Consider the following 15,595-nt stretch of genomic DNA (forward strand, 5'->3'; position numbering starts at 1 on the left):
CTCAAAATAGCATTTTTCTCAATTAGCTGAAATTAGCAATGCTATTATATGCAAACTATATACCATGAAATGCACCATCTGGACACAATTAATGGTACCCTTAGAAATTCTTATGAGTAAAATATCTCTGAAGTATATTCCCATCCATATTTACATTTTTAACATACCAGGGTGACTAGGAACATGAAATTATCCAGCCATGACTTCCTGTTTCACAGGAGTATAAACATGTGTAAACACAAAGGCCAAATTCCCTTAATCATCCATAACAATGAGAAAAACCAAAGAATATAGTTCTGATGTGCAGCAAAAGATTGTTGAACTTCACAATAAAATAGCTAAAGATTGAAAATCCCCATTTCCACCATCAGGGCAATAATTAAAAAGTTCCAATCAACTAAAGATATTACGAATCTACCTGAAAGACGACATGTGTCTATATTGTCCCAATGCACAGTGATGAGGATAGTTTGAGTGCCAAAGACTCTCCAAGGATCACAGCTGGAAAATTGCAGAGATTAGTTCAGTCTTGGGGTCAGAAAGCCTAAAAAAATAAAATAAGAGTTTCAAGAAAAATCCTCATCGCTCAACCAAAAACAAACTCCAGCATGTTCAGTTGTCAGACATGACTTCTATGGTCAGATGAAACTAAAAAATGATCCACCAGATGGGTTTGGTGCAAACAGGGAAAAAAAGTACCCCATGCCCCCTGTTAAATGTGCTGCTGGATCTTTAATGTTGTGGGCCTATTTGTTTTGCTGGACGTCCTGGACATCTTGTTCATATACATGTTTTAGCAAATACTTATAAAAATCAAAACATGACCGCTTTTTCTAGAAATCTTATAATGGGCTGTGGTTGCTGGATGGATCTTCCAACAGGATGATGATCCAAAAACAAACATAAAATTTCAACAAAAACTTGTGTCACTGAGCACAAAATGAAGCTTCTGCCATGACCATCCCAATTCCCTGACCTGAACACTATAGAAAAGGAGTGGGGTGAACTGAAGATGAGAAGCACCAACATGGACCTGGGAATCTGAAGGGTCTGGAGAGATTCTGTATGGAGGAATGGTCTCTGATCTCTTGTCAGGTGTTCTCCAAACTCATCAGGCATTACAGGAGAAAACTGTTGTCTTTGCAAAAGGAGGTTGCAAAAAGTATTGAATAAAAGGGTACCGTTAATTGTGTCCAACGTGTATTAGAGAAAAACATTTATTTGATAATGAAATTTACCCCCCCCCCCCATTTTATATGATTATACTTCAATGAAAGGTTAGAATTTTGTGAATTAAAAAAAAAAAATCTGAAGGATTAACGACGCAGATTTATTTTTTTGTTGTTGTTGTTTGTTTGTTTGTTTTTTCATATTTATCAAGGGTACCAACAATTTGTCCACATCTGTATGTACTTTCCCAAACATGTTTTCTCTGTTACTGTTTTGAATGCCTTTTTTACATCCTCAGTTTTACCATCAGCATGTTTTTGTATGTATTGCCCTTATGAGCAAGGACTCTTTTTAGATAGTCAGGGTCAGAGCAGAGGTCTATAATGAGCTAGAATGGTGCAAAAATTGAGTGTCTTTTATGGCTATAATAGCCTACCTACAGTAATCAATGTATGCAACCACTTGATGTTGGCATGCATTAACTTATCTGTGTGTTCATGAAAACAGAGATATGGTGAAGCTCCACATCCAGTCAGATGATGTCAGACAGAGTTCTAATGGCTAATGGTTGTGGTATATTTAACCACATTTGCAATATCACTTTCTTTAACAAAAATAAATGAAAAAATTACAGTTTTAAAAGATAAGTCATTCTTGCTGTATTGCTTTGAAATTTGACTAGCAGTAATAAACAAACAATCTTGAAGACTATGGGTTTATTGACCTTATTGTAATGACATTGAGCAGAGAAGTGGATTATCTTTTTTCTTTTATTAGAAAAATCAAAACAAAATGTTAATTCTTCTTTGCTATTTATGTACTTTTTATAATACATTTTATTCATGTGCCATCATGATAGCGTGTATGTTGTCTGAGAACCTTATTGTCATGCAAGGTTTACAGAAACTGAAAATGCTGCAAACAACTGTTTACACCAAAAGGCACTGGCTTTCATGTACACTGGGAAAAAAGAAAAGAGAAAAAAATCAAATAAAAATGAAAACAAATGCAATAACATACAAACAGATTAATTTTCTTCATTATCATACATATTACATTTATTTTACTGTAGGAGTATGATTCTTGCTTTGGGGTGCAAGAGGTCCCAGGTTCAAATCCCGGACGAGCCCCCAATTGTGTTGCCATTTGAACTATAGTGGCAGGTAAACAGGCGACTGTAGCAGGTCTCTCTTTCCATAAGTGTTGGATCCGACGTTGGTTGGCGCATAGACGGTGCCGATGGTGTTGCTGGATCGGATGAGAAAATCTGCTAATCTCTGAGTCACGCAGGTGGCTGTATTGCACCTCCTCTTTTCGATGTGATGACTGTAGGGTAGGTAAGAAGGTTATTCAGTCATTAGTCATATGCCTAAATTAATTAATTACCTTATGATTTTTTTTAATTATTTAAGTCACCATGAAAAAAAAATTGACAATTCTTGTTTTTACAGAATGTTATAAATTATTTGTCTGATGACATTTTTACAAACTGTCACTCACACGAGATAACTACAAACTGCAATGATCCAATCAATTTCCGATGGACAAAATCAAATCCCGCCCTACTTTTTTTTTCTTTTCTTGTTCAAGAAGCTGTCATATACATCACAATATGGAATAAAGGACTATTGCTTCCTTTGGCAAAATGTAGGCAAGATTTCACAGGCAAATAAGGTCCATTGTCGTTTATCAGTAATGTAGTGATGTACAAAATACGAATTGCAACTCAGACAGAAGTCATTTTCAAACCAAGCAGCTTTCTGTTAGTGCAGGCAGTGAATGTTGCGTGACCAAGTTGAAGACGAGTAAAATCTGCTTGGCGATCTTTTTGCCTTCATGCAAAAATAAGACTGAATTTTGCCCATGAAATTTTGTCACATAACAGCCTATGTGATATATCATAATGAGTAATAATGACTAAATAACATTAATGTAAATAGTAAAAAAAAAAAAAAAAAAGCTATAGCAGGTTCAAGTATCAGAATTGTATAGTGCATATGGACAAGTGGACAAATACAAACAGAGAAATGTCCCATAATTTAAACAATTTGGAATGCCAACTGACCAATTATTTTTGTAGACACTTAGAAAAAAAGGTTAAATGGGGTTCTTCTTATAAATTACAGCAAAATGTAACAATTACGAAATTGTGTAAAAGTACTTTGATGGTACTGCCTACAAAAATGGCAACATCTTAAACAATGAATCATAATTGACACAATTAATTTGTCCAAGTACCTGTTCACTGCACTGAGACCCCTTGGGGGCCGTTGCCTTGTAAAACTCACAAAGGGATTGTCAGATAGATCATCTCTAACCAGCCATCCATCGGCCTCTTGGAAGTCATCTGGCTGCTCATTGGACGAAAGGGAGTACCTGTTGACAAGAAGAGGCCACAAAGCACCATCTCATCAAGAACTGCGTATAGAGTGCCACTCTCCCTGGCCATGACAATCTTCTGAAGTGGAGATGTGTTGCAAGTGGATCATTTGTGCCCGCTGTTCATATCACTCATACACACTTCTATCTACACACTTGCAACACAGTTGTTACACCTCAAGATAGGCCAAATAATTTGCTACTTTTTTTTTTCGTCAGGTAACATACAGTTTGTTTGATGTGATACCATTACATTCAATGGCTACATTTTTTTAAACTTTTTTTTTTTTTTTGTAGTGATGCCACAGAACAACCCCAATCCCCAAACAACCTTTCAGTGAACAGTTCAAAAAATATATATATAATTTTTAGTGTGAAGGATGTTTTAAAAATCTAAATAACCTTTTTCCACTATAAAGAACCTTCATTTGTGTAACATTAGCCTACATTATTAACTTTAATTGTTTATATTTACATAAAAAAATTAGCTGACTACAATTTATCAATAAATCTGACTACATTTAGTCACCAACAAAAGTTAAATTTAAAGGTCAAATCAACTAGAAATACAGGTAGCTGCACATTTTTACTTTCTACAGTTAATAGTTGGACACTTACTCTTTCTTATCACTAATTTCCACACCAAAATGATATAATATGGGATAGTATGGGAATTAAATAGTGGAATTAAAACGTTAAAAAAAATTAAATATAGATCGGCTTCTTCAAAGTCGCCACCATACCTGCACACTCCGCTTTTCTTTCACTATCCAGTTAAATTCATGCATTTAAAAATTGATTTAAATTAATTTAAGGGTACACCAGTATTGAAATTCTGGCCAATAGCGATAAGAGGGTAATTAATTTTGATAAATAATCACTAATAGCTGATATCATACTACTTTTTTGCAGGTTATGTCTGCAAAATATGTTGATTCAAGAACATGTCTTGGCATGTCTTACTTAGCAAAATCAAGGTGACCCCTGTTTTTGCTGAGCTTGATTCTTTACTGGGTCAACATATTTTGTTGATCCTGGAACAACATTCCTGTCTGAAAAAATTTAATCCTAAGCCTATCCATACCCCTAAACCTACCCATAACTTATCCCTAAAATCAGAGGGAAACGATGTAGAAGCACCCAACCCTGATTGTAAGCCTAAACTTGACATAACCTGTGAACCTGTCCCTCAAATCTGATTAGTTGATTGGAATGTTGTTCCAGGATCAACAAAGATGCTGATCCAGGAACATGTTGGACTTGGTGAAATCAGATTCTGCCTGTCAGCACATAAGCACAGAATATACGGTAACACTTTACAATAAGGTTCATTAGTTAAACATTAGTTAATGTATTAACTAACATGAACTAACCATGAGCAATATATTTGTTACTGTATTTACTAATCTTCGTTAACGTCAGTTAATGAAAATACAGTTGTTCATAGTTTGTTCATGTTAGTTCACAGTGCATTAAGTAATGTTAACAAGATTTTAATAATGTATTAGTAAATGTTGAAATTTACATTACCAAAGATTAATAAATGCTGTATAAGTGCAGTTCATTATTAGTTCATATTAACTAATGTAGTTAACTAATGAACCTTATTGTAAAGTGTTACTGCATATACACTCATGCTCTTAAAGCACAAGGTTTTGACATCAAAAGCTTTTTAAAATCATGAAAAACATAAATTTAGTAAAGTGTGTCCAAACATTTGACTGCATGGTAGTAATGTTATTAAGTATTATTAGTATTAAATATTTTTGACTTGAGGGTTGGATCGGAGACATCCTAAAAAATAGATCAAACATCAGATCAAAAATACATCCCAGCAGCTAACATTTTGACTTTTTACAATGAGTTAGAAGACATACCTGTTGTGAGGGACTGTGGCGACACAATGCAGCATCACAAGGAAGATCAGGATCTGGGAGGACAGTTTCAGATGATACATGGCAGACTGCAATACTTTTAAATGTTCTTGTGCAAAAGAAAAAAAAAAGCATTAGCATGAGTAAAATTGCATGTCACACACACACAAAAAGCTAGTATGTTCTTTTTAACTCATATTACAGTGCACGACATTAGCATTATCATTACTATTATTAAAATCACATTTTTTACCACTTTTAAACTAAAAATAAACTCATATAGAGTGTTGTTGAGCCTAATGATACAACAAAAAGTTTCCAGATATTTTATTAAAAGAGTAACAGTACTCACTTCCAGCGTTTTCAAGCCAGTGGACAGCAGCTCCAAAAAGGTGCTGGCGATGTCTCTGTTTTTCACACAAACACTCACACAATCACTCGCCCCATTCGCTCTGTTATAGGCTCCTACCCTCAACCACTTGTGACATCATCACACTCCTCCAAATATAGCTCTCGATTTCCAGCAGAGATCAGGGGTATATGGAGAGGGGGGTTAGCTTGAAGAATTCAAACTCAAAGTTAGGGTCAAAAGCACTGTTGACGCTTGTCATGACGTTCGTCGTGGACATCATCATTGACTACCTTCACATCATAATGCTTCAGATGACTCTGAGTCCTTCCTGCAATGGAAAAACAAGTACATTCTGTGAGCACATTTTGCTTATTATAATTATTGTTTCTGGAGAAAAATCAATGCTGTACCTGAAAAAACTTCTTCAAAATATTATAGATGTTGGGCCAGGCCTTGTTTTCCTTTGTAACCTTGTTCATTCAATATGTTTTAAAAGTGCCAGACTTAGTTCAAATTTTTTCTTTCTTGTAGGCCAATACTTTCACTTTCCCAGGGATTTAAGTAGCAATGACTCAATCTTTATTTTAAGTCAGAGAACAAAAAGAAGTTTCAGCCAATACCCACCAACATCCAAGGAGACTGAATGAAACAGAATGAACAAAATGTGAAAATTCTTGTAATTTCCTCTTGGACATGAAGCTTTTTGAAGCTTGAAAGTCTCTATTCAGTTTCACTGAAGAAAGATTTTGGAATGACATAAAATTTCAATTTTGTTAAAAATGTATCATGTTTTTCTATTGGTATAGTGACTTTAAACCAAAACTAAAATAAGATTCTACCATATAGTTTTACACATAATTGTAAAAATTGTAAAAAAAGATTTTTACCTTAAAGAGCAACTTTCACCTGATTTAACCCCTATATATTAGTTTTGTTGGTAGGCTATATATGAATGTGTTTAGATCGAAATTAAATAAGATGCTAATAGTTTTACAAATAAATATTTTCAATTCTAAAGTAAATATGCATATAGGCCTAGCCTAATGTAGGTATTTTTATTGTTATTATTTTTTATTGTTATTTTGTAAATAAATTAATAAATCCAACCAAACGTCTCACCCGGGTTTGGCAACCGCCATAACACATCTAAAGAAGAAGGTCTCCCCAATCTCATTTGCCTAAGAAGTTAACTTGTCACGTGATGAATCTGCATTTTGCCCAGCAACAGATGTATGTTATAAAGCAGAGGGTAAGTAATTTTTCACTGCTTTAGTTGCTTAATAAACCCTACTTTAAGATATCGGGTTTATAGTGCATTTCAATGTGTTTATTGCTAAATTTAGCGCGACAAAACCGACTCGGCGGAGCCCTTACAAACAATCCGCGTGCGATGTTATCTGGTTGCCATTACATAGTAATGTAACTTAAATATTATTATGGAGTTAACCTTACACGGAGTGTGAATATGTAAGTTTACTACTATAGAAAAGCTAATATGTGTGATTACCCTGTTTTGTAGAGCCAGTAGTTAACTTACATTGATCCAACCGTAAATGAGATAGCCTACATGATTTCACAGTGATTACCATGATCTTACTACAATTACCACAGATAATCTACATTTACTACAATTACCACAGGTAATCTACATTATAGGTGCAGTACAAGAACAGTGGCAAAAATGTTACATGCTGCTGGCCTAACAGTAACACCCACTGTTGTCTAAATAAACATGATGTTCGGGACTGTTGTACGTTTCCTTTAAATCATTACTGAAATATACTGCCACCACGTGTTACAAAGCATCCATTGCATCAGATTTAACTGCATAATTTACACAACTCACTCAACAATTTACAGATTAATACATGTATGTGAAGTACTTGTACATATTTGTTTAATCTATTAGATCTGGTCATTTTACATTGTGTGTAACTTTGTTTTTTATACTCTTACATACACACACACACACACACACACACACACACACACACACACACACCATTATTTTACCAGTGGTTACATGATCTTACAACAATTACCACAGGTCTTACACCATTACACAGTACATTATTTTTGTACAGTGACAAATGTTTTAATGAAAGTTAAAAATACCATAGTTAAAAAAAGACCTAGTACATCTTGACTTTTGATGTTTATTTTATTATTTTATTTCATAAATGAAGTAAGGGTTGTAACACCAGTGGCAAGGCTAATTTGTGTAACAAGTGGCATCATTGCACCAGAAAACGCACCACTGATCACACACTAAAATTAATATAATAATAATAATAATAATAATAATAATAATACCGTTATATCTGTAAATGTCATAGAAGTGGTATAGATGGTCAGGTGAAGAGGATTAGATATTTTCAGTCACCTGGCCAATAAAAAATTAAATTAATATTTGATTAAAAAAAAATAATATAAAAATATACATATACTTTCATAATCAGAGTAGTAATAGTCACCAACTTTCTCCCCTGTAGTGACGGCCCTGTTCATAATAAGTGTCATCCATTATTACACACATTAATTTAGCTTCTACCTAGACAAATCATAATACTAGAGATCCAATTCAAGATATCAACAAAAAATATAATAGTATATCAGTGATACTAAAACAACACTGGATCTAAACCTTTAAACCTCTTAATTATCCACCCACTCAGGAACATACCCAGCGCCACTGGCAGAATAGACATCGATCCTACATATATAAATATTTATATATGAGCACACGTGTAACCACCATAGCTCTTTGATAAATTGATATTTTGAAAATTGTGTCAATACCCAGCCCTAGTTGTTAGGATTTCAAAAATTTTAGGCTGGTCTGCCTCAGCGGTCTACCAGTGCTCGTCACTGTCAAAATGATGGCCAGTCAGATCAAAGAAGGCGAGGCTTACTATTCACTGAAGACGAGTGTGAATTCCAATGTGATGCTTTTAGTTTTTACAGTGAAAGAGTGTGTGCATGGTAGCTAAGTAGTAGCTAAACATTTAACATTTAGTAATGTTTTACGATGAATATTTAAATATGACCCACAGTAACATACAGTGATGCAAACTATTCAACTATTTTATGAAAGTATGCCATCATTTAAAACCAACAAACAAGAGAATAACTATACAACCAGTAGGGGATTTCATTCATAGCACTCCTATGCCCAGCTCACAGTTGCACACCCCGTGCTGTAATTCACTTAAGCATATTAAATATGCTCATCCATTGCAGCAATGTGATAGTGCCACCAAGCCAGTAGAACACTCTCTCCCCATTTATGAGCCACATAAATCGCACGTGCGGCGGCCACGTTCCATATACTATCAGGCTTCCTCTGAGAGTGAGGATGACTATGACTTTAGAGAGAGAGTCCCCACTCTGCGCCCTGGCCAATACGATGGTACCACCCCGTGGAGGGAGTTCCTTCACCGGTTTGAGAGCTGTGCCAAGGCAAACCGTTGGACTGAAGAGACCAAGGCCATTCAGTTAAAGTTCTGCTTGATGGGTGCAGCTGGGGCAGTAGTCCATAGGAATCCACGGTCGGCTCAGTGGAACTACAGCCGTTTGGTAGAGGAAGTCGAAATTGCCTGTGGTCCCTCTTCAGAGCATGCTACTGCAGTAGCCATTGAGTTGAGACAACGTGTTCGTAAACCAGGGGAATCTCTCCATTTATTAAGGGATGACATATATGAGAAGGTGTCAGTGGCCTATAGTGATAGGACTGAAAGAGAGCAAGACGGCATAGGTGTAGAAGTTTTCACTCATGCTATTGGGGATACGGAGATCGTACAGAAGTTATTAGAGAAGCGACCACTCACACTAGCCCAAGCCTATGACATTGCCTGCCGTTATGAAACCACAAAGCGAGCAGCGTCACACGTCACCAGCCTCATGCATGCAGGTGTACATGGCCTGTCTGAACTGAAGTCCCGTACTGCTGTGGTGAGAGAAGGAGTTGAAAGAGGGGAAGCAGAGGTTGTAGGGACCACCCCAGCAGTGGGTTTTAAACCAACTGTACCTGAACGCCAGCGCATGTTAGCCTCACGGAGAGGCTATAAGGACATTAAGTGGGAAGAAATTCGTTGTCATAACTGTACAGGGATCGGCCATATGAAGAGAAATTGCCCTTCACCTAGGAAAGCAACCAGGGGTCAATATTCGGCTGTTGCCCACAACAGCTCAGAGCCCACTGCGATTCATTTTAAAACTCACAGTCAGGAAATGAGTATTCATCTGACCATCCATGGACTAGATATCTGTGCTGTTTTAGACAGCGGACCATGAAAAAGTGTGTTGCCCTTACAACTTTACGATGCCATCCACCCCGACGCAAGGACCCCGCTTCAGCCATCAGTAGTGAAGACACTACTATTTGTTGGGCCTGGTGATATTCCAGTAATCGGTGAAGTTTATGTTCTGGTCCAGATAAACAACCGGCAAGTAAATGTACACTTTTTGGTGGCTGACGTTGCGAGTGAAGAGACACTCTTGGGTCATCCGTTTCTCGCTCAAGCTCAAGCTTGTCTTGATTTCGGAAATAACTGTACACACTCTTTGGAGAGGAAGTACCCTACTTCCAAGTTATGGGCACATCAAAGACACGGGCAGTGAGAGTGGCCAGGGCGGTAGTGGTTGAGGCTGGATTGGAATATGTAGTCAGAGGTAAGACCCATCTTAAGGACCACATAAAAGGAGAAGTGATGTTGAGCCCTACTAGGGGCTTCGTGGAAAAATATAAGGTACTGGTTGCTCGTGTGCTGGTGGAAGCCCAGCCCTTCAAAGGTGTTCCTCTTTGCATCTTTAATCCTGGAAATACAGCTGTAACTATTAGGAGGGGAGCTATCGTGGGTTTCCTCCAACCGGCTGAGGCCTTGGAACCTGCCAATACTACAGCCAGTGCCCAAATGTCGGGCCAACCTACCATTCCCCAGCATTTGCAAGAGCTGTATGAACAGAGTGCAACTGAACTTAACCCAGACGAACAGCTCCAGCTGTCCCAATTGTTGCGCACCTATGGCAGTCTATTTTCAACTGGACCTGGTGATTCGGGCCGAACGAGCCTGGTGCAACATGATATCATGACTCGGTCAGGAGCTGCTGTCAAGCAACCTCCACGTCGGATGGCACGAGAAAAGCAGCAGGATGCTGACAAACAAGTAAAGCAGAGCCTGGAGGTTGGTTTGGCCCGTCGCAGCCATAGCAGCTGGGCCTCACCCATAGTGATGGTACGTAAAAAGGATGGCACTTACCGTCTCTGTGTGGATTATCGTGCTTTAAATGACTGTACCATCAAGGATGCGTACCCATTGCCCCGGATCCAGGACACACTTGACACCCTCTCCACTGCTAAATGGTTTAGCACATTAGATCTCACCTCAGGTTATTGGCAGGTTGAGCTGACACCGCGCTCCCGTCGAGCTGCAGCCTTCTGTACCAGGAATGGGCTGTTTGAATGGAATGTCATGCCTTTTGGATTGTGTAACGCTCCTGCAACCTTCCAGAGGCTAATGGACCGGGTGTTAGCTGGCCTTCAGTGGGAGACATGCCTCGTGTACTTGGATGACATAATTGTGCTGGGTCGTGATGTGCCGGAGATGCTGCATCGTCTGGGTCAAGTTTTTGATAGGTTGCAGTATGCTAATTTAAAACTGAAGCCTGCAAAATGCTGTCTCTTTCGCCGCCAGGTAGCTTACCTGGGTCACATTGTCTCTGAACAGGGAGTAACCACAGACCCTGCTAAGATACAAAAAGTACAGGGGTGGCCTACACCCACATCTGTCCAGGAGGTTCGTCAATTCCTTGGTCTGGCGTCCTATTATCGAAGATTTGTGAAAGATTTCGCCACGATAGCTGAGCCACTCCATGCCCTGACCAGGAAATATGCCCATTTCCAGTGGACTGAAGAATGTCAAAAGGCTTTTGATAAGCTTAAACAACTACTAACTACCACACCAGTCCTGAGTTACCCATTGGATGAGGGAGAAATGATGCTGGACACTGATGCCAGCGATGTTGGCATTGGCGCCATCCTATCTCAAGTACAGCAAGGGAGGGAGTGTGTATTGGCATACAGAAGCCGTAAGTTGTCCAAAACCGAACAGAATTATTGTACTACACGACGGGAGCTACTGGCCGTGGTGGAATTTGTCTCACATTTCCGACAGTACCTCCTGGGACGTCATTTTACTGTACGTTCTGATCACAGCAGTCTTCGTTGGCTCACCAAGATGAGGGAACCAGAGGGTCAGCTCGCCAGGTGGTTGGAGAGGCTTGGGGAGTATGATTTTGAGATCATTCACCGCCCTGGTCGGTTCCACAGTAATGCAGATAGCCTCACTAGACAGTCGTGCTGTCAGTCCTGCCCTTGTAAGCTTCCAGGCCTCACTTCTCAACCCAAGCACCTTTGTCACCAAGCTGTGCAGTGCAGTTTGTACTCTGTTGTCAGCAAGGAGATGCAGAGTCCAGTGGGGGTAGAGGGGCAACTAGCCCCAATAACAAAGAGTCCTGTGGGGGTAATCTGTGAAAAAATCTGTGTGACTAAGACTAATGAGGACATATTTTTTTTGTGGCTGGTCCCCAGAGGAACTACAGGAGGCTCAAAAGACTGATCCAGACATCGCGCCTATCAGGGCATGGATAGAGACTAGTGGAGAGCGGCCAACGTGGGCTACTATTGCCCCTTACAGCCCAGCCACAAAAACATATTGGAGCCAGTGGAGGCGAGATGGCATTTTGGTCAGGTGGTTCTATTGCCTGGATGATGTCCAGTTTTACCCACAAATAGTGTTACCCCGTGTCTACCAGCCTGCAGTCATGAAGCAGATGCATGACGGACCGATCGGCGGACATTTTGGAGTCGAGCGCACAGTGGCACGGCTCCAGACTCGATACTACTGGTATCGGATGAGAGAGGATGTCGCCCTCTGGTGTCAAACTTGTTTAAGTTGTTCGTCCATGGCTATGCCCCGTAAGACACCACAGGCTCCTATGGGAAGCGTCAGAGTAGGAGCCCCTATGGAACGTGTTGCACTGGACATTATGGAGCCACTGAAGTGTTTCAGAAGTGTCTCTGAAGTGTTTCAGATGTGCTCGCTGTTTGGCATTGAAAAGACACGCACAGCACCATTTCGGCCACAGTCAGATGGCCAGGTGGAACGATTCAATTTCACTCTAAAACAGATCTTGGCAGCAACAGCTGAACGGGATTGCCACTGGGATTGGGATCTTATGATTCCTTATGCAGTTATGGCCTACAGAGCAACCAGCTAAATGTTCTACACAATCCCAGACGAGGAATAAGGGTCTTATCTAGAGAAACCATCACTCATTTTCTAAAAAAAAAAATAATAATTATATAAGTTTTAACAATAAATGCTCATCTTGAACTAGCTCTCTTCTTCTCTATTAGAATTCCGGCAGTATAGACACTGCTAAGTGTATTACTGCCCTCCACAGGTCAAAGTTTGAACTAATTGTTATATACTTGCACTAGCATATTGTATATGACAATTTAGTTCAAACTTTGACCTGTGGAGGGCAGTGGATAATTGAGTACACTTAGCAGTGTCTATACTGCTGGAATTCAAATACAGAAGAAGAAGAGAGCTAGTTCAAGATGAGCATTTATGGTTAAAACGTATACAATATTTATTTTTTTTTTTTTAGAAAATGAACAATGGTTTCTCTAGATAAGACTCTTATTTCTAGTCTAGGATTGCTGTAAACTGTAATTTTGACCTTCAACCGTTTGGGCTCCATTGAAGTCCACTATATGGAGAAAAATCCTGGAATGTTTTCTTAATTTCTTTTCAACTGAAGAAAGAAAGACATGAACATCTTGGATGACATGGGGGTGAGTAAATTATCAGGAAATTTTAATTTGAAAGTGAACTAATCCTTTAAAGCATTTCAGTGGTAGCCTACCACTGGATGACAGCATCAATCTAAAGCTTTTCTGCTGAAATTGTTTGCTGTTTGGGTAAGTTATTTAAAATCAAATAGGTTACATGACTGATTTTATTCTGGCTGCCGCTGCCACTGTTTTATATATGATGCTTTATTTGAGGAAACAGTAATTTTGCAGCATGGATCTCACAGTGAAATTATCAGCATCATTAGTGTAGGCGGCAGCTGTATCGAATTTGTACCTTTCAGACAAAAATGGGGATCTTTATTAATCCTCAGTATATGAATATACTAAATATGAGTATGATGTGATGCTCTTTGTCTTATGTATTACTTTACTGAAAATTACATTGAAATGCAATTCACACATTATTACACACACAAATACACCTCTTTTATAATAAGCATGTTTCTAATTTCAAAAATGCGGGGGGGCAGTTCTATCATAATACAACTATTTTTAAACTCACTGGCCCATAATGAAGTGAGCTGAAGTAGCTTGCCACGTTAATGACCAATATTACCTGCAATCAAATTGAACATATTATGTTTTGTTAAGATTAATGACATAAAATAAATCATCATTCTCTGCACCATTTGTGAAGTATGAACAGTAATTCAGTCACATTGCAGCACAGTGGTGTGACTCACTGGTATAAGTACTCATCTAATGGGTGAACCTCTGCCCTCATTTCTCAGTGCAGCTCTACACATCTCAACTCAGCCATTTCAAAACTGCCATTGATGATACCAACAGTGGAGCTTGGGATCTCAAACCGCCTCTCAGTCTGAGTGATGGTGCTGCTTTTGGTGTAAGCCCCAGTCAGTGATTTGGAGAAATAACAGATGGCAAGTACACCAATAAAGATCTTTTCAGACCTTTTTTTCACATTTCAGAGAGAGAGAAAAAAATAACCTAACCCCATGGCCTGGGTCCGTATCAGAGTAAAATTTTAGTCTTAAGTGTGTCAAAATTCTAAGAATGGTGTAATTTTACTCTTATTTACTTAAGAGTTATCATTAAAGGTGCCCAAGAATCCTTTTTCACAAGATGTAATATAAGTCTAAGGTGTCTCCTGAATGTGTCTGTGAAGTTTCAGCTCAAAATACCCCATAGATTTTTTTTAATTCATTTTTTTAACTGCCTATTTTGGGGCATCATTAACTATACACTGATTTTGGCAGCGCCGCCCCTTTAAATCGCGTGAATACAGTAAGAAATGATGGTAACTTTAACCACATTTAACAGTACATTAGCAACATGCTAATGAAACATTTAGAAAGACAATTTACAAATATCACTAAAAATATCATGCTATCATGGATCATGTCAGTTATTATTGCTCCATCTGCCATTTTTCACTGTTGTTCTTGCTGGCTTACCTTGTCTGTGCACAGATCCAGACGTTAATACTGCCTTTCCTTGTCTAATGCCTTGAACATGGACATGCAAATATTGGGGTCATACATATTAATGATCCCGACTGTTACGTAACAGTCGGTGTTATGTTGAGATCCGCGTGTTTTCCGGAAGTCTTTTAAACAAATGAGATTTACATAAGAAGGAGGAAGCAATGGGGTTTGAAACTCAATGTATGTCTTTTCCATGTACTGAACTCTTGTTATTCAACTATGCCAATATAAATTCAATATTTAATTCTAAGGCACCTTTAAAGTTCCTAGGTGTTAAGACTAGGTCTCAGTTCCTAAATTATTTATAAATAAGTGCTTGGAGAGGTATCATAACGGAGTAACAAGATGGCATCAGAGATAAGGAGGCTGTGCACTTTAAAAATGAAAATATAATGTATTGGAGTTAAATGATGACAGGTGTCATGATCACTAGTGAGAGTGCCCTATCAGCCACTAGAGGGCACTCCATTCCGGACTCTTGTTTTCACCCCTT

At 38.6% G+C, this 15,595-nt stretch overlaps 1 protein-coding gene across 2 annotated transcripts; it reads right to left on the reverse strand.

The window, feature by feature from the left end:
* Positions 1 to 1,889: 1,889 nt before the first annotated feature.
* LOC125245552 (calcitonin gene-related peptide 1) lies at positions 1,890 to 7,536 on the reverse strand. 2 transcript variants are annotated; one of them, XM_048156208.1, is made up of 7 exons: positions 7,313 to 7,536; positions 6,186 to 6,414; positions 6,066 to 6,103; positions 5,776 to 5,980; positions 5,427 to 5,532; positions 3,409 to 3,546; positions 1,890 to 2,496 (listed from the first exon to the last, which is right to left on the reverse strand). In XM_048156208.1, exons 5-7 carry the CDS (start codon positions 5,504 to 5,506, stop codon positions 2,322 to 2,324), a joined length of 393 nt encoding a protein of 130 aa, XP_048012165.1. In that variant the 5' UTR covers positions 5,507 to 5,532; positions 5,776 to 5,980; positions 6,066 to 6,103; positions 6,186 to 6,414; positions 7,313 to 7,536; the 3' UTR covers positions 1,890 to 2,321. The 2 variants fall into 2 exon arrangements, with proteins under 2 accessions (XP_048012165.1, XP_048012164.1); XM_048156207.1 differs by having other exon boundaries at positions 5,776 to 6,103.
* Positions 7,537 to 15,595: the final 8,059 nt, after the last annotated feature.

Source organism: Megalobrama amblycephala, linkage group LG14 (assembly GCF_018812025.1).
Source record: "Megalobrama amblycephala isolate DHTTF-2021 linkage group LG14, ASM1881202v1, whole genome shotgun sequence".
Classification (NCBI taxonomy): Eukaryota; Metazoa; Chordata; class Actinopteri; order Cypriniformes; family Xenocyprididae; genus Megalobrama; species Megalobrama amblycephala.

Excerpts from the sequence above, each read along its gene's own strand:
- LOC125245552 (XM_048156208.1), bottom strand. The coding sequence starts at position 5,506 with ATGTATCATCTGAAACTGTCCTCCCAGATCCTGATCTTCCTTGTGATG. Across the intron at positions 3,547-5,426 it reads GCCACAGTCCCTCACAACAG|GTACTCCCTTTCGTCCAATG; the intron begins GTATGTCTTCTA and ends TCTTGTCAACAG. Across the intron at positions 2,497-3,408 it reads GGTCTCAGTGCAGTGAACAG|TCATCACATCGAAAAGAGGA; the intron begins GTACTTGGACAA and ends CCTACCCTACAG.